At 46.5% G+C, this 20,050-nt stretch overlaps 1 protein-coding gene across 1 annotated transcript in view; it reads right to left on the bottom strand.

Annotated features, from left to right (window-relative positions):
• Positions 1-18,400, bottom strand: part of LOC130111866 (insulin-like growth factor 1 receptor) — an 88,020-nt gene extending 69,620 nt beyond the window's left edge. The window contains exon 1 of the mRNA XM_056279163.1: positions 18,264-18,400. Coding sequence (XP_056135138.1) covers positions 18,264-18,348 — 85 coding nt within the window. The 5' untranslated portion in view covers positions 18,349-18,400. The remainder of the gene's footprint in view (positions 1-18,263) is intronic.
• Between the last annotated feature and the right edge of the window lie 1,650 nt (positions 18,401-20,050).

The raw sequence follows: 20,050 nt of genomic DNA, 5'->3' as shown, positions 1-20,050 counted from the left end.
GTACACTTTCCTGTCTAGGGGTATCTAGACTACTCTCTTGCCTAATCAATATTAATAAACATAACCCCATATTTCTCTTTGACACTGTATCTAAACTTACTAAAAAGCATCCTTCTATTAGCTGCTCACCATTCACGGCCCATGAGTTTCCAGACTTTTTCTGCAATAAGGTTGATGAGATCAGAAACGGAATTCTTCTACTCCAGCTACTTCTGCAGATCCTGTCTTACCAAATTAATATCTCTACAATGAGTCACTGATATTCCCTGTTATTACAGCTTTTGAGACTGTCTCTCTTGGTACTTTGCTCGTGTCACCTTCTAAACCAACTACTTGCCTACTCTGCCTTTTACCAGCAGAACTTTTTAGAGACTTCTGGCCTTTCCTGGGACCTAAAATGTTAGACATTTTTAATTTATCACTTACTACTGGCATTGTTCCCAGCAGTTTAAAGAAAGCTGTGGTCAGACCTCTACTTAAAAAACTGCACCTTGATCCAGGGTCTTTAATAACTATCAACCAGTCTCTAATCTTCCATTCTTCTCTTAAGTACTAGAGAGAGTTGTGTATCAACAACTTTCGACCCATATAGAAGTCAAGTCAAGTCAAGTAGGTTTTATTTGTCCCCAGAGGGCCAATTGTTGTGTAGCAGCAGCAACATTTAAACACACAAATAGAGCACATAAGGCAAACAAATACAATAAATACAAACTTTGGGAATGTTTGCAAAGAGGCCATCTATGTAAAGAGGGAAGGACCATCCCTGAACCGAGGGGGGTGGGGGCTAAGAGTACATATGTCGCCATCTTAGGGCCCAGACACACCAAACGGACTAGCGGCGACGAAGGCCGACTGCTGCGTCGCCTCAAGTTGCCTGCCGTCTGGGCCAAAAAGTAGCACTTGAACACACTACAAAGATTACAGCCAATGGCCAACTAGCGTGTACGTTCTGCACTGATTTGCTATGCGGAACAGCCAATCAGAGTGATCTCTCTCACTGACGAGCTCCGCCGATTCAACATGCTGAATCAGCCAAAAAGCTGCCGACAGGGGTCTGACTAGTGCCGATGGTGCAGGACACACTGCAAAAACTAGGGTCACAGACGCTCACCGACAGCCCAACATTTGCCGACAGCCGACCATCAGCCTGGTGTATCAGGACCCTGATAATGCTGTGATTGCTAACATTCTAAAAGCCTCTGTGAATAGTACACGTGGCCTTTGAAACTCTAGTTAATGGTCACACCCATATTTGTATATGAAACTGGTCGTTGGTTTCGGTCATTATACATCTGTCGCCATCTTACAATGCTGTGATTGCAACATTCCCTAGTCCTCTGTGAACAGTACACATGGCATTTGAAGCTCTAGTTAATGGTCACACCCATATTTGCATATGAAACTGGTCGTTGGTTTCGGTCATTATGCACAAGTTTGACCATGTTACACCAATTCTTGCCTCCCTTCATTGGCTTCCTATCCATGTTGGATCAGACTTCAAGGTGCTTCTGCTGACTTATAAAATCCTAAACGGGCTTGCCCCATCATACCGGTCTGATCTCCTTAAACTGCACATTCCATCTCTAGCTCTCTGCTTTCAAAATACAGGGCTCCTGTGTGTACCCAAAGTTAAAAAGAAGTCAGCTGGTGGCAGAACCTTGTCCCATCGGGCCCCATTCTTGTGGAATAACCTGCCTGCTGCCATTAGACAATCAGAGTTTACTGAGTCCTTTAAATCCAAAACTGAAACTCAGTTTTTTGCCTTAACCTACACTTAGTTGCCTTTAAATTGAATACTTCACGACCTGAACTGCATGGTTGGTCAGTTTCTGTCTCGGTGAATTTTTCACACACTGTTTTGCAGACGAGATTATAGAGTACAGAGACAGACTATTGCAACTGTTCTCTTTTCTCTCACATGTCTTCCCTTGTCTCTTCTCCCATGTATGTGAACGGTGTGATGCGAGTCTCACCTGTGTGCGCGTGTAGTCATGTCCTCCACCTAGGTCTCCATAGTGATGGTGGTCATCCCCAAGATGCTGCCTGGCATCCTCCTCAACACATTCTTTAGAAATCTTATGAATCCATATAATTGTGTTATCCTGTTCCAATGTCCTTCTCTCTCTCCAATGTGTGACTAATGTCTTTTCTTGTCTCTTCTCCCATGTATGTGAATGGTGTGACGCGAGTCTTCCCTGTGTGCATGTCTAGTCTGTCCCCCTGCCAGGTCTACATGGTGATGGCGATTACGTAGCTCAGGTCCTAATCTGTTCCGGTGGCATCTGGACACTGCTTGGCGTCCTCATCATCCTATTCTTCATATATCTTATAACTCCATTATACTTCTGCTATCATATTTTAATGTTGTATTCTGTTAATTGTGTAAACACAACATCCATTGCATGTCTGTCCATCTTGGGAGCGAGATCCCTCCTCTGTTGCTCTCCTCGAGGTTTCTCCCTATTTTTTCCTCCCTGTTAAAGGGGATTTTTAGGGAGTTGTTCCTTGTGTGATGTGAGGGTCTAAGGACGGGATGTTGTGTTGCTGTAAAGCCCCCTGAGGTAAATTTGTAATTTGTGATATAAGTGGTTTGGATAATGGATGCATAGATTGATGCTATTGGGCTATACAAATAAAACTGATTTGACTTAACCCTAAAACATACCCTTAAAAAAGCGAGGACTGGCAAAAATGTCGTCACTTTGCAAAAATATCCCCACCTTGATGGTTAAAAACTCAAATTGGTCCTCACAAAGATAGTAGTTCAAGTACACACACACACAAACACACATCCTCAATTAATCTGGAACCTTCTCAGAGAAGTGATCACATGTGTTCAGCTCACTGGCCTGACAGAATAACATATCGTACCCGAGGCTGGTTAACCCCCAGTCACCTTATTCTCTTTCCTCTGCCCGTTCCACTCATGTTTTTGGTCCTGTGGGGGAGGGGACTGCTGAGGCTCCCAATTACATAACTGTGTTAACATAGAGCTACCCCACAGGAACCTAGTGGCCAAGGTCACATGTTCGATTCCCACAACAGTAAAACTGTGTCCATCAACGTCCATGCATCTTTCGGATGCATTCTTGAAAAAGAGACTTTGTATCTCTGGATACGAGTGTTGATTAAGTGCCTCCATCGTGGCATGTACATGTGTCTAAGAAACAAGTACACGTGTCTAAGCACGTGTGTCACTGATGTTAAAGAGAAAATGGAAATATAATTGATATAATTCGCAAAGATTTTCAATAAATGGCATCCGGGTAGCACAGCAGTATATTCTGTTGCCTACCAACACGGGGATCCTGGTTCAAATCCCCGTGTTACCTCCGGCTTGGTCGGGCGTCCCTACAGACACAATTGGCTGTGTCTGTGGGTGGGAAGCCGGATGTGGGTATGTGTCCTGGTCGCTGCACTAGCACCTCCTCTGGTCAGTCGGGGCGCCTGTTCGGGGGGGAGAGGGAACTGGGGGGAATAGCGCGATCCTCCCATGCGCTACGCCCCCCAGGTGAAATTCCTCAGTGTCAGGTGAAAAGAAGTGGCTGGTGACTCCACATGTATGGGAGGAGGCATGTGGTAGTCTGCAGCCCTCCCCGGATCAGCAGAGGGGGTGGAGCAGCGACCGGGACGGCTCGGAAGAGTGGGGTAATTGGCCAAGTACAATTGGGGAGAAAAGGTGGGGGGAATACAATGGAGCACCAACACTATGTCAAATACAATTACTACAAATATTTGCACACATAAGCCCTTGAGAGGTTAGTACGTACACATGCGGGTGCACACACACAACTTCGTCTTCCCTCAACCTGCAGCAAACGGTTGCTTGGGTAAGTAGTGAAGGTCTTGTCTGTGATCAGATGGCCTGAGAAGACTCTGCCCCACATGGAACACATACAGATGTCAACCTCTCAGATGTTCTGGCACACTGTTATTGTTATATAATAGTCTAGCCCTTCCAACCTGGGGAGAAACATAAGCAAACACCACACAGACTGTTCTCAGTCTGCTGAGAGATAATGGAAGCTCTGGGGAAAAAAAGTAGAGCTGTCAAAAACAAAATCTATGTGAATAACACAATACTAGCTAAGGTTAAGAAAGAAAGAGGTACCGAGCAGCTTACCTATTGCAAAAAAATTGGTCCACACAAAAAAATCTCGGAGAGGAAATTTTACCGCATATGCAGTGGCATTTTTCAGTGGAAAACAGTGGCGTACACTATTTTGACAACCCTATGCGGTGCATATTTCCATTGAGATGATATTAAAAAAAATCTCAATACTGCTTAGGCTTCCCAAAGTATTTCAAGTTCACATGTGATGCCATGCCTTCAATCCATTCCAATGATATTTTAACGTTTCCATTCTTGTCTTAATTAAACAGTGTGGAAGTGTGGTCAAGGGTTAAATCCAACCAACAACATCTGAAGGAAGCGTATAGTAAAGACATAGTGCAACTATGTTGGAGTTAATGAAGGCGAGATTTATGGTTCCTTGTCAAGGTGACCATGAGGCCCTGTTGTAGGCGCCTATGATGAAGCACTCGATTTATACTACTCTGCAGATGCAAGCCATTAGCTGTTGAGCACCACGAAAAACTAGATGGCAGAGTTGTCCGCACTATGCCAGTGTTGTCCATGCATGCAGAAAAATCTGGCGCGAAAGCAAGTAATCATGTTTTCATTCTTCCACTTTTTCTGCATCTGGTGTTGGAAGATGGCGGCACAAATTCACGTTTGCAGCAGCCTCACCCAGTACCAGTCTGGGAAGATGGTGGCATGAATTCACGTTTGCGGCGGCCTCACCCAGTACAGTCCATGTAGTGTCTTTGGCCATGTCTGCATCTAAGTTCAACCTCATGTGATGGCTAGGAGAGCTGGTGCTAACTTGGCTGGGAGAGCTTGGTCTGCTGCATCCTGTGGGCCCAGGGACCACAAACCTGCCCGGAGTTGTGTCCGAAGAGGTAACACTGAGGACAGTCTGACAGGATGCAGAAGCGAGGCAGGCTAAGCTAACTGCTAGCCCATGCAGATTGGCAGCTCCGATTACATCGAAGGCGGTCTAGCAGCGGTCTCGCTGAGCCTTGACTCTGTTTTTAGTGTCGTTGTGTGCAGTGCAGGGAAGTGTGTCAAAGGTGACTGGCTGGGAGAGCTAGCGTTGGATCAGCTGAGGGAGCTCGGTCTGCTGCATCCTGTGGGTCCAAGGACCATGGCCCTGACTGGAGCTGTGCCCGAAGAGGAAACACCAAGTGCGGTCTGACGGCACACGGAAGCGGGGCAGGCTAAGCTAACTGCTAACCCATGCAGACCGGTAGTTCCAACAGTCATCCTGGCTGGTGTTCGCTCTCCTGGACCGTGATTTTTTTGTTTAGTTTAGATTTTTGTGTTAGTTTGAATGTATGTGTTCTTGTAGTTTGTGGACGTGTTTTTTGTCTTTGTGTTGCACTAGTGTGGGCTGGGGGAAACGATGTTTTGTTTCATTTCATGTGCGCACAAGTGCATGAAATGAAATGATTCTCTCACATTCACTGGTTACAAAACCAGTGAAGAGAAGGTTTGAGATGGAAACGTCTTTGCTAGATGAGCAAAAAGAGCAAATTTTGTTGGCATAATTGAGAGGAGTTTCTTGTTTTGTTCGAAGAGGAGCTGATCTGTGAGACCACTGAACATGTTGAGGCAAGGATACAAGGGATTGCCATTTTGTTTGCTAAATGCGAGAGACGGATGACACTGCCAGATCTGGAAACACATAGCAGGTAAGCAGCCTAAGCAAACCAATCACAGCTGTTGCAGTGTCCATTTAGCTTGTATAACCTCAACGCTCAGTACACATTTTTGAGGAGGTAAAAGTAGGCTACGGCGTTGCCTCCCTGCTTAGCTATGGAGACACTGCCATAGCCTGCAGCAGTGCTCCATGGTCACCTCCACTCAGAGCCATAAATCAGCCATAAAAGTGCTATTTATTATTGCACCTGAATCCTGATCCCCATTGTTAAACAATGTAAAAAACAACAAATAAAATCAATTAAGGCAAAAAATCCTAGGGGCGTCCGGGTGGCATAGCGGTCTATTCCGTTGCCTACAACACGGGGATCGCCAGTTCAAATCCCCATGTTACCTCCGGCCTGGTCGGGCGTCCCTACAGACACAATTGGCCATGTCTGCAGGTGGGAAGCCGGATGTGGGTATGTGTACTGGTTGCTGCACTAGCGCCTCCTCTGGTCGGTCAAGGTGCCTGTTCAGGGGGGAGGAGAACTCAGGGAATAGCGTGATCCTCCCATGCGCTACGTCTCCCTGGCAAATCTCCTCACTGTCAGGTGAAAAGAAGCGGCTGGCGACTCCGCATGTATTGGAGGAAGCATTTGGTAGTCTGCAGAACCTCCTTGGATCGGCAGAGGGGGTGGAGCAGCGACTGGGACGGCTCGGAAGAGTAAGGTAATTGGCCGGGTGCAATTGGGGAGAAAAAAAGGAGAGAAAAAAATCCTATAGAAAGGTAGAAGATACACAGCACATTTCCCAAGATGTCATTGTCAAACACCCTCAGATAATACTGTTCACTGCAACCATTGCATAATTCACTGAGAACCTGAAGCCAAGCCTTTTGAGGTGTTGGCGCGTCAAACAACTACAAACTACTTGTATGGCCTGGCTTCTGTGTTTCTGAACATGCAAATCTGGGGAGTGGGTGGGAGGACAGTGAACCATTTTGTTTCAATCAGCACCATTCAGCCTCCCCTGCTGTCATACCATGCTTAAAGGGTCCCATAAAATGGCATTTCGAGCACTGCAAACTTCCATGATTTGATGTATATCAGAAAGGAACGGAGCGGTGGGTTGGAATTTTGTGGGTGAGTTTGGGAGTTTAATTTGACTCAGAGCCAATAACAGCCAGGCATGTATATGGAAGAAGGTGGACTAGGGCTGCAGCTGATGATTATGTTAATAATTGATCAGTCAAATTTTGAGTCTTGCTTTGGTGAAGTCCTTTGTTACACAATTTAACCTAATTTGTCTGCTCTTCTTAATCTGTAGAGATGTCAGTCAAAACCTGCACTGAGGGGGCATCCGGGGGGCGTGGCGATTTATTCTGTTGACTACCAACACGGGGATCGCCAGATCAAATCTCCATGTTACCTCCGGCTTGGTCGGGCGCCCCTGCAGGCACAATTGGCTGTGTCTGCGGGTGGGAAGCCAGATGGGGGTATGCGTCCTGGTCGCTGCACTAGCGCCTCCTCTGATCGGTCAAGGCACCTGTTCGGGGGGGAGGGGGAACTGGGGGGAATAGCATGATCCTCCCACACACCACGTCCCCCTGGTGAAACTCCTCACTGTCAGGTGAAAAGAAGTGGCTGGCGACTCTGCATGTATCGGAGGAGGCATGTGGTAGCCTGCAGCCCTCCCCGGATCGGCAGAGCGGGTGGAGCAGCGACCAGGACGGCTCGGAAGAGTGGGGTGATTGGCCGGGTACAATTGGGGAGAAAAAGGGGGGGGGGGTTCACAAAAAACAAAAAAAGCAAAACAAAACCCGCACTGAGGCAGAGCTGTTGTTTTTAGTGTGGTCTGAGTGGGTTGTGTATCTCACAAGCTGCTTCGAGGATCATAAGATGAATAAATCAATACCAACAGTAACTGGCTGGGAGATGAGTAAGAGCAGAATGGATTTCTCAAATGTGAGACACATCAACTGAAAATAAAACCATCAGTGTTGGCACTCGAGGTCCTTCCTTTTTATTTTTTTACACCTAGAAAGTAATTTTTAGTGTAGTTTAAGTTTCCAATGCATGTGATGTTAAAACGTGGGTACGATGCACATCAACCAGATTCCAAAGGGACATTCATTACTTAAGGGGCTCACTGGCAAAATGATGTTCCCTAAATGCACTCTCGAGAAGTCTTGAATAAACTGGTCATCGAGGCCTGTAGGCGAAAAAACTGTTGCGCCCTGCAGCGGTCAAAACAGTTTTTATTTTGACTCATCTGTTTTGATAAAGATGGAGACCTATTACTTCAACAATGAGGTGGATCATCTATTGTTTGCGAGGGTAATGAGACCCAGCTGCCGTATCGGCGTGTCCCAGCTGAAAGCCAGCTGACATGCAACAGGAATACCGGAGAAACAACGGGCTGCTTCCCAGTCTGTACAGTCTCAGTCTGTCAGGTCTGAGAGTCACGGCTCGACTGTTTAGTGATATTTAAGCGGGGCATGTGTGAAGTGCGACACTGTCCATAGCAGGAACAGAGAGTTCTGTGCAAGTGCGGATCATAACAACTGATCTTCCACAGTCTCGTTTAAAATCCGGCTCATCGGCTGTTTTCTGAGATCATATCTTACACTTGTGATTTTGTTCCATGACTCTGGTAAAATAAGTCACAAATCCTATCTTTCACTGCCTGGAATTCAAACTACCAGTAGTTGAAACCTGCTAGCTACGAGCAGCAGGTCATTCTGGGGTAAGTGGTGCCCTAGTGAACTGAAGCGGACCAGAGTGATAACGCCTCAATCTTCTAAAATGGCGCTCTCAGACACACACAATCCAAGGACATCGAGAATATTAAGATCAGGAATCAGGAACAATTTACTCTCATTTCTTTCATGTACTTGCGTACACAAAAGAAACAAAATTCCAGCCCACAGCAGTGTGACACAAAAGACAAAAACACACATCCCAAATTTCCCCAAACCGACACCATCAAAAACAGAGAACAAAGCAAAAAAACCCACCAACAACAACAACAACAACACACACAAACACACACACACACACGGCTAACTACACAGTCCACTTAGTGCAACACAGTCCAAAACTACCACTGTCCAGAGAACGAACGCCAGCCGGGATGACTGTCGGAACTGCCGGTCTGCATGGGCTAGCAGTTAGCTTAGCCTGGCCCACTTCCGCATCTTGTCAGACCGCCCTCGGCGTTTCCTCCTTGAGAGCAGCTCCGGCAGGGCCATGGTCCCTGGGCCCACCAGACGCAGCAGACCAGGCTGCCCCAGCTGATCCAATGCCAGCTCTCCCAGCCAGACACCGTCGTCACACATCCCCCGCACTCCACACAATGACACTAAAACAAAGTCAACACTAGGCAAGGCCGCCACCAGACCACCCTTGGTGTTATCGGAACTGCTGGTCTGCATGGGCTAGCAGTTAGCTTAGCCTGCCCCGCTTCCATCCTGTCAGACCGCCCTTGGTGTTACCGCTTCAGATGCAGCTCTGATCAGGGCCGTGGTCCCTGGGCCCACAGGACGCCGCAGACCAAGCTCTCCCAGCCATCAAATAAAGACAAAACAAACTTAGACACAGACGTGGACAAAGACACTGCATCAACGGTACTGGGTGAGGCCGCCATAAATGTAAGTTCGCGCCGCCATTTTCCCACACCGGCACTGGGTGAGGCCGCTGCAAACGTGAATTCGCGCCGCCATCTTCCCACACCGCAAGCGGAACACAGGAACACTCGCACGTTCTTGTAACCTTGCATCGGTGTACTGTGGCTCTCAGGTTTGATCCCCTCACTGTTGCTTGTAATGTGGGTGATCTAGTTAATCTAATTTTGCTTACTTTGGAAAGAAACTTCAAGTAACCCTGGAAAAGGACATCTGCTAAATGACTAAAATGTAGGCTAACTGGCGTGTACAAAACAAGGCAGTAAAATTGTCTAGTGGCTGCTTGAATAATTGCCCTGGTGATGCTCCTCCTTTAGAATAAGCTGCAATACCTCCAGCCTCTCCTGCTCAAGCCTCCCAGTGTGCAGAGATGTTAAAAAGACAACAGACTTGGTTAGCTAACACACTGTGCCTTCTGATGCTTTTATGAATGAGCTCACACTAATACCATTAGCTCTTTATTGATTCAAAAACAATGCTGTGTTTCCCTTACGTCAGCCGCCGATTCCCACGAATCAATGAAATAAATGGAGAAAAGAGGACATGACCGATCACACAGGGCTCTCTGGAAATCAAACACTACAATAAAGAAACATCTGGCTATCACAACTACATCCTAGCTGAGAAGAAATGTGCTGGATCACAGGGTTGTTATCAGGAGAGAAAGGACAGCCAAAACAATACAAGTAAAAATAGTGTGAGATCTTCCATATCTCATCCTGGGAAACTGGACCTGGATACAGCACAGCAATCTTTCTAGGGCATTCCTTCATATTCCCCTGCAGCTGATGTGGTAACGATGGCTAAAAGCAACTGCACGTTGAGCAAACACAGGCAATATACAAACAAGAGTCTGCATCTCGAGTCATGTCCTGTCTCAATATGCATATAATTCATGACACACTTTGCTACCTTTATCAGCAATATCCAAGCACTCGGACAATAAGATTTACTATAAAAACACTGTTTTTGGGACTTTTTTTCAAAATTTGCATTGACTAGACCATCAGCCACGACACGTCTCACACTCATTGCCTCGATGAAGGAGGCAGTGCACTGGAAATGGCTATCTCAATAAACACTTAACCTCTAACAAAACTGTAACTAAAAGATGTGATAAATAACATTTTTCATGCACGTATTGCCAACTACAATGCAGTTTCCCACCCTCTTCTTGAGTTTCACTTGGGCATTTTGTATAGAGAGGGCACTGCTCACATGCAGGCAGTCCGCATGGGAGTGAATGTGAAGCCACACACAGGCTCTCTAGTCGGCGGTCATAGGCACAACTCCTTAAACCCCATCGAACAAACTGGTGAACAGACCGACAGATCAACTTCACCACCCTTGGAGCTCCACGGTGTTGTTAATGGGGCTAAAGAGAGCAACTTTTCGGTATGAGGGAGTTGTAGCGATAATTCCCAGATTTAAATGCTTGAAAAATACCAGGATTTTAGCGTTTAAGTGGCGAAAGACGTTTCAACTGGCTGGATTTCTTCTTTTTTTTTCTTCAAAAATGTCCCCCCTTTTTTCTCCCTTATTGTATCCTGCCAATTACCCCAGTCTTCCGAGCCGTCCCGGTCGCTGCTCCACCCCCTCTGCCGATCCCGGGAGGGCTGCAGACTACCACATGCCTCGTCCGATACACGTGGAATCACCAGCCGCTTCTTTTCACCTGACAGTGAGGAGTTTCACCAGGGGGACGTAGCGTGGGGGAGGATCACGCTATTCCCCCAAGTCCCCCCCCCCGAACACATACCCACATCCGGCTTCCCACCTGCAGACATGACCAATTGTGTCTGTAGGGACGCCCGACCAAGCCAAAGGTAACACCGGGATTCAACCCGGCGAACCCCATGTTGCTAGGCAATGGAATAGACCACCACGCCACCCAGATGCCCCAACTGGCTGGGTTTCTGCTGACACAGGACCTTAGAGCTGGGTAATTGTGGTTGAGAGACAGCTTCTCTAACCAACAGATAACCCCTCACTTCTCCTGCTCTTGTCAACAGGGTAACGACATCACAAAGGCCTTATTCAGACTGCAGGAAAATCGGATTTGTTAGACAGACTGTCCACACTGTTATTTGCAAGTGATCAGATCGGACTTGTGTGTCCAGACTTCACTAACCTATCTGCATGAGTTGCTGTGGTAACGGCGTAGGCGTGAGTAACTACGTATGCTGGTAATGGTTTACCAACAGAAGCATGAAAAACGGCGATCCATCATCTCACCCTCCAAACAATCCCGCTGTCAAGCCGCGGTGCAGAACTCCTCCGCTGCACCAGACAAACTCAACGACGGAGGAGGCTGGTATATATTGTGATGGTCCATGCCATGCTGCAGTCATAGCAGGCTTCGCTGTGCACCGAGAGATGTGGTGCCATCCACATCGTCAGTGATGCAAAAGACAGTTTGAAATCCGATTTAGGTGGCCAGAGCTTCCGGACTGAGACACATCTGTAGAAATCCGATTGGAATCGGATTCCAAAGCACCTCCAAATGTGGTTTAGATCCAATCTGCAGAAATCACATTTCATGTGGCTGTTTTTTTGCCGTCCAGATTTTCTAAAATCAATCTGAATACAATCTGGATATGCCAAAAAAAACAAAAAACAACGGATTTGGGCCAGCAGTCTGAACAAGGCCCTAAAGTGGGGCAGTTTCTAGCAGCAAGGAGACAGTCACCACCCATTCCTTTTATACAGCATATGAAAACAAAGGACTGAGGCGCAGCTTAACATAGAGTGGTCTCTAGGTGGTCCAGGGGCTGCCAGAGAATGGCCTGAGGGGATGGAAAACTTTGGGCTGTCAATTCAGTAATTAAGAGTTATCCGACTTCCTCTCTTTAATGATGCCCGGACATTGCCCATATAAACAGCCCAATAAATAGCAACACAGCATAGTCTTTTGTCACACTGAAGCGAGGACAATAGGGCTCTGGGATTCTGAACTTGCTCACATTGTTTCTGAGATCGATTCTCTTTTAGGAATGCACTCCCAAATGAAGGCCTGTTTATCCTGGCTAACAAACTCTCTTTGTGCTGTGTGGATTGGCTTAAACAGCCTCGAAGGGTCAGTCTTCAAGTTACCTTCATTAAGTCTACTTAAACTCGGAGTCCTCCCATCAAGGAGGCAGACTTGTTTTTCCGGTAGGTTTAATTGAACACTTGCACATTAGCCAAGCCTAAAGGTGTTATCCTTCTCACCAGATCCCAAGAAATCAGCTGGGAAAAAGCGGGCACCGCTTTTCTGAATACATTGATTTTACCATTTTGTCAGGAATCAGGAACACTTTGTCGTTTCACTTCATGCACTGGTGTACATGAAATGAAAGGAAATGCCGTTTCCCCCAGCCCACAGCAGTACAACACAAAGACAAAACCATATCCAAAAACTACAAGAACACATATCCAAACTAACACATATATCCAAACTACACAAAAAAAATCACTGTCCAAGGGAACATTGCCAGCCAGGATGACTGTCGGAACCGCCGGTCTGCATGGGTTAGCAGTTAGCTTAGCCCGCCCCACTTCCGTGTCCTGTCAGACCGCCCCTGGCATTACCAAGTCCTCCCAGCCGATTCAGCGCCAGCTCTCCCAGCCATCAAACAAAGACAAAACTTAGACGCATACGTGGACAAAGACACTGCATGGATGGTACTGGGTGGGGCCGCCGCAAATGTGAATTCGCGTGGACATCTTCTGACACCGGCACTGGGTGATCCTTTTAGTCTCTGAATCAAATCTGGTTCCTGCTGAATTCCAAAATATCTCAAATGCAAAAACCATTATCTCAATACAGTATTTGGGGCTTGAGAGAACTTAGACGCCTCACAGCAATATCATACTCATATTACTACACGTTGACATTATCATTCTTTAGAACTCCTATTCTAATTTTACTATCATTAAAAATACCAACTATATATGTAGTCAGTTTTAACATAAGATAGAAATAAAAACAATTTAATTAGCAGGATATACATTTAAATTGTCTGTTATCCCTCCCTAAATAAAGGAAACAACTATTAAGAAGGAATATAACCCCTAAATGACAGGTAATATTCATCCACCCTCGGTACTCATCTGTCTCTTTGCTGCAGAGGGGAGATTAACTAGAGGAGAGGAGATATTAGTCTGTGACATATTCACACCTAGGGACCTTTTTTTTTTCTTTAGTATGTCCGATTCACCGGACCTACATGTCTTTGGACTGTGGGAGGAAACCAGAGCACCCAGAGGAAACCCATGCAGACACGGGGAGAACATGCAAACGCCACACAGAGGACGACCCAGGACCACCCCCAAGGTTGGGTTCGAACCCAGGACATTCTTGCTGCGAGGCGACCGTGCTAACCATTGTGCCACCGTGCCGCACTTTGTAAAACAATGTCCCGATAACAACGTTCCTATGTAAAACAATGTCCCAATAAAACATTTGCATACCACTTTAACCAGGAGGGACCCAAGTGGCACCATGAGATAAACTCAAAATGACAGCAGTCAGTTGAAATAGAGTGGAAATACCATGTTAATTTCAAAACAGCATGGCTACTCATAAACCACTTCAAAAGATAGCAAACTATATTGCAATGTACTTACGACCCATTCCTGTCTTCTAGCGTGGACGCACTATGTATCAGTATGTATGCAAATAAACTAAAAGATTGGCCAACAGTATGGACTGGTAAAATAGATAAGCTAATCTCCTGCAAAATGTTTTCTTAAAATCCATGCGGCTGAATTTTAATATCAGAAGAGGAACCGAGTATGCGCACATCCAATAAATACTATAAAGGTACTATAAAGGCTGGTCATTTGTATAAGTGATGCGGTTATTGTTTTACATCTGTGGCTGATTTGAATAAATACAGTTTACCGGTTCTGGTAAATTACAAAGCAGTACAACTTAGAAACAGAAAACACAACACGTTGGTGTGCCTTATCAAGCTGGGTATCACTGGTTTCCCATCGTCATCCAGGAACACTTGGCTTGTGTATATTTAATATAAAAAAAGCCAGTATTGCAGTTAGGATGTATAAATATACTATATTTAATACTGAATGATTTGCTGGATATATAAATGGGTTGTTTGTGCTCAGCTCACTAGAAGTTGGTTCAATAAAATATTCAGAGGCTATTTCTGTAATAAGATGGAAATAGTGACGAGGAAATATCAGGCCTCATGTGAGCACAAGAGCTTGGCTGCAACGTGAGTGACATTTCAAGTCACCAATAAAAAAAAAAACGGCGTTTATTCAAGAAAGGGGGCAACAGAACATTTGGGGACCCTCTGACGTGGGTTTATAGCGCTCACGCTTCCATACAGTTAGCGTCTGTCGTGTTTTTTTTACACATCTAGCTGGGCAAATGTGGCAATTAATTGCAATATTTTCAAGAGTTTTGACTGTTGTGAAATCTGGTTTTATAATTTTAAATTCATGAGATTTCACAGGTGGCGTCGTGATTACCTCACACGTCATAATTCTCCTATGCAAGTCTACCAAACTAGGGTCCATAGTAGGAATACCAAGCGAAGGTCTTCATCAAGCTCAGGCCTTATTGTACATGGTTTCCACTCCCCCTTTTCTTTTTTTTGTGGATTTTTCCCCCTTTCTCTCCCCCAGTTGTACTTGGCCAATTACCCCACTCTTCCGAGCCGTCCCGGTCACTGCTCCACCCCCTCTGTTGATCCGGGGAGGGCTGCAGACTACCACATGCCTCCTCCTCTGATGTGGAGTCGCCAGCTGCTTCTTTTCACCTGACAGTGAGGAGTTTTGCCAGGGGGACGTAGCGTGTGGGAGGATCACGCTATTCCCCCCAGTTCCCCCTCCCCCCTGACCAACCAGAGGAGGCGCTAGTGCAGCGACCAGGACACATACCCACATCCGGCTTCCCACCCGCAGACACGGCCAATTTTGCCTGTAGGGGATGCCCGACAAAGTCGGAGGTAATACGGGGATTCAAACCAGCGATTCCCCGTGTTGGTAGGCAACGGAAAAGACCGCTAAGCTAGCCGGACGCACCGCTCCCCCCTTTCTGTCCCTGGCATCATTCCACAGTGCATCTGGACAGATGCCTGGAATTCTGTTGGCTTGACAATCACAGCCCCCTGTATTACACGTCCTTGTCACTAGACCCCAGCAGTTCTGTCTCGCCCAAACAGGGTAGGAAAATAACAGATAAAGGTCAGTCTTGTCTTGTGGGGCATGAGGAGACGTTTGTGCCATCCTCAGGTCTAGCTGTCTGCAAGGTCTGGTTTAGCGAAGCAATGGATTGTTATTTTGGCACTGTAGCTTGACCCTCAACCTGCTAACCACGGGTTGCTCTCAACAACAGTAATCCAGACAGTCCTGTTTACAGCAAGCCCCTCCGCTCATCAACTGTGTGTCATCATTCAAATGAAGACGGATTGCTTCTGAAGGTAATGAAAGTGTTGTCATGGCAACCTAGTTTCCAGTAGAGGAGAGGTTGGAATGGGGCAGGAGGGGAAGTGGGCTGGTATCAGCGGTTGCAGAGTGGGTCAGACAGTTCCACGAGGGAGGGAGGGAATGACGAAAGATACCAAAGCCGAGCTCTGTCACCAGACGGCCCCAGCAAAAGAAATCAAATGGTCAAAAAAAATAAAACGTCACTTGCAACAAAGGTGCTCTCTCTCTCTCTCTCTCTCTCTCTCTCTCTCTCTCTCTCTCTCTCTCTCTCTCTCTCTCACACACACACAATTTGTGGTTGCAATTGTTTAAATGATAATTCTGGGTTTTTGTTTTTAAAACTTGGGTCGTATTTTCATCGTTTCTGCTATCGTGCACATCGGTTCCGATGTCATTTTACCCACTGGCCTCAGTGTGGAGATCTCGGACACAAGACCACCGCTTGCCTCAGCTTTACAACGGCATCAAACGGGGCCAACACAACCGTCACACTTGTTTCAACAAGTCTAAACCGCATATTTGGAAGTGTAAACGAAAGAGCAAGTTAGAAGTTTTTACTCAGAAGGTGAGGTTCAAGAGTCGTACTCAGTTGCCCTGTAAGACACCACTGTAGGCGACGTCCGGGTGGCGTGGCGGTCTATTCCGTTGCCAACCAACACGGGGATCGCCGGTTCGAATCCCCGTGTTACCTCCGCCTTGGTCGGGCGTCCCTTCAGACACAATTGGCCGTGTCTGTGGGTGGGAAGCCGGATGTGGGTATGTGTCCTGGTCGCTGCACTAGCGCCTCCTCTGGTCGGTCGGGGCGCCTGTTCGGGGGAACTGGGGGGAATAGCATGACCATCCCACGCGCTACATCCCCCTGGTGAAACTCCTCACTGTCAGGTGAAAAGAAGCGGCTGGCGACTCCACATGTATCGAAGGAGGCATGTGGTAGTCTGCAGCCCTCCCCGGATCAGCAGAGGGGGTGGAGCAGCGACCGGGACGGTTCGGAAGAGTGGGGTAATTGGTCAGATACAATTTGGGAGAAAAAAGGGGGAGAAACATCCCCCCCCAAAAAAAGACCCCTAAGCCTATGGTCGGGGACATAGGTAAAGTGCCCCTGATAAAGGTAAAGACCTCCTGGCTCTGTTGGGAGGGTGGATGCTTTGGCCAGACAGAACAGAGGCTGAGAGGAGAGAAAGATGTGAGGGGAGGAGGAGCTGACATTTGGGAGGGCGATGTAGCCCAGGTGCAAAGGATATGTATGACAGGGGATGCTGTGGCTTGCCAACGGGGTTTTCCCCTACTGGCTGAAATGGTTACTACAACCTGGCTGGAGCAGCTTCATTTGTTAGCTCCTCAATTTCCACTGCGTATTTCGAATACTTCATCCGCCTCATTAATCTTTTGTTTTACACCTACGCACCACAACCACCTCTCCCCTACTACAACGCTAAAGGAGATATGTCTGTGACTGCGTTAGTGTGTGTGTGTGCGTGCAAACCAGGCCCCTGCAGTGGCAGACTCAAGTCACAAGACTGAAAACACTAACGTGCCATGTCAGCAGCAAGGCCATCAGTCCCCAAGGAAACGAGTCAGCCAGATGCACAGATCTGTCAGTCAAAACACAACGGCGAACAAGGCCAGAAACACTGTAGGCTGCTTTTAAAACACCAGACAACCTTCAGCCTCCAGCCCACTGGGGCAGAGGGGACGCAAAAAGCCCTTCAATTCAAAACTGTAGCCCAAAGCTGAGATACATGGGGCACTTGAGCAACTTCCGGGGAGCCCACAGAAAATGACTACCTGAAGTTTAATCACTGCATCATTCACTGAAAGGAGAGAAAATCTGGGAATTATAGATATACGTGCAAATTTGGCAGATGCCTACGTCGTCCATCTAAATACTGATAATTTAGTTGGAAAAAAAGTCAATATCTTAAAGACGACCATTAAAAAAACGATGCAGGGGAGTTATTCCACAGAGTTCCTTAAACAAGGCACATTAAAGACACAAACTGAGGAAAAGTTTGCCTTCTCTTTAAACATTGAGAGCAAATGTTTTTAACTGTGTCAGAAGCCAGGGGCGCGCACACACACACACAAACACACACACACACACACACACACTCACGCAGGCCTTCTCCATGTTTTCACAACATAGGTTTGCAGCAGCCCAACCCCCAGCCAAATCATGATTAAGCTCTGGCTGCAGAAAGGTGCCATATGACTTCTTTGAATATGGTTGGCAAACCGCAAGGGAACGTCATAGTGGGACCCAACATCTGAACATTTATCTCCATGTCACAGCTGTTGACACAAAAGTGTTTATCGGATTCAAAAATCCAATGCATGCAAATTTGATCCCCCTCACACAAGCTGCAGGATAAACGGTATGTATGATCCGCTTCCAGAGAAACTCTGACGCACTATCGGCAAAGGTGAAGACTGACAGCCTACCTTTTTGGCAGTGGTTGGAGCTCCAGCAGCGGTAGCTGTAGTTGTCATTGAACATGGTCTTCCTGCACTGAGGGCTGTTTTCCATGATGCCTGGGCATACGTCACTGCATTCTTTTGACTGCTTGTTGCCAGCAATGAAGTTGTTGAACTCGGCATCCATGATGAGTGACCAGTCCACTGAGTCCAGGTAGCAGAGCTCAGGGTTCTTCTCAATGCGGATGGCCCCCCGAGTGATGTTCCTCAGGTTATACAGGCCTATGTCCTTCAGGCTGGTCATCTCGAAGATCACAAGGGCATAGTTGTAGAAGAGGTTGCGCCCACGGATGACGGTGAGGTTGGGGAAGAGCGTATTGAGGCTGTCCAGACCCGACACGCGGAACAGCAGCAAGTAGTCAGTGATCATGGTCAGCTTGGGGAAGCTGAGTGTGCGGAACAGCTCCTGGTTTAGGTTGTTGTTCTTGTCTCCGATCAGGAGGATCTGTAGGTAGCCCTCCACCACCGTGCAGTTCTCCAGACGCTGGAACTCGCTGATGTCATTGCCAATGTCGATGCTGGGACCACAGACTGGATGGCGGAAGAAAGGGAAGATTGACACATGGTTAGAAAAGTCAGAGAATAAAGCGTTTTTGAAAATTACATGAAAGAATTTCCGCATGGAGTTATAATCTCGGCTGATGCTAACAGCCCTACCAGTGCTACAGCTGATAAACAGTGATAAAGCCTTATGAAAACATGAATGCATCATGGCTGGGGTGAAACACAACTCTTTGTCTGCAAACAGCTAGGTCACAAAAGACATTTCAATAGCCATTTACCCTCCCTTTGTAAAAAGTGCAAGTTAATGTGATTGTTTTTACAAAACAATGGGCATTCCTGAAATACTATGAACTAAAACCAGATTTGTATCAATACTTTTTTTTAAAATATTGACAGTTTATATTTGAGCTGAGGAACGGTTCACAAAGCCCATTTGCTTTTCAGTTCTCTAAATCCCAAAGCCAAGCTCAGCACAGTTGTAAAAGAGCAAATACTTCAGCTAGGTTCCATTCACAAATGGGTAAACAATGCAATAAAGTTTTGACTGTCAAGCCTCTAGGGCCGGGCATTCCCATAGACTGGGTCGCGACCCACAGGTGGGTCACAGAAGATTTTATTTGGGTCACCAAATGAATTTGCAGCACAACTTTCAGCCACATGGGAGAGCTCGCTGGTATTGCTACCACACTCTCGGTTCCCGCCAAAAAATAGAGTGAACGCTGCATTGCGCTCTTCTCTTGTACACTGGACTGGAAATCAATGCTACACGACAAGCAGGCCCAGCTATCACATTAGCAAGGTATAAGTAAGATTAATATACACAGTTGGATATTTGGAGTAGGCCTAAAACGATAATATTCAGAATGAGTAAATAGCACAAAACGGGCCTAATGAGATTAGACGTGGAATAGACCGGATGTGGTTAACGAACTGATTGCTGTTTGTTCAAACTGATTATCTGTTTGATAAGAATAGCTGCACTTAAACACAAGCCCACTTGTTCTGATAAACTGTCAACAAAGGCTTGTTTCTGATAGTACTGAATGTTCATATTGTTCTGATAATTGTACTTGTAACACTGAATCTAATATGAAAGGCTAGCGTACATCCTGTCTGTTTTACTGGCGAGAGCAAAAAAACCGGCAGCCTGTTAACTCTGCCTAAACGCATTTATTTGGTCTCATTTATAAAGTATTTAACACATGTATGTGTCTCCAATAACACGCGCATAAAATGAAGTTGTGATTTAG

The sequence above is a fragment of the Lampris incognitus genome, chromosome 4 (genome assembly GCF_029633865.1).
Source record: "Lampris incognitus isolate fLamInc1 chromosome 4, fLamInc1.hap2, whole genome shotgun sequence".
Taxonomy (NCBI): Eukaryota; Metazoa; Chordata; class Actinopteri; order Lampriformes; family Lampridae; genus Lampris; species Lampris incognitus.
This window is presented reverse-complemented; position numbering and strand designations above follow the sequence as displayed.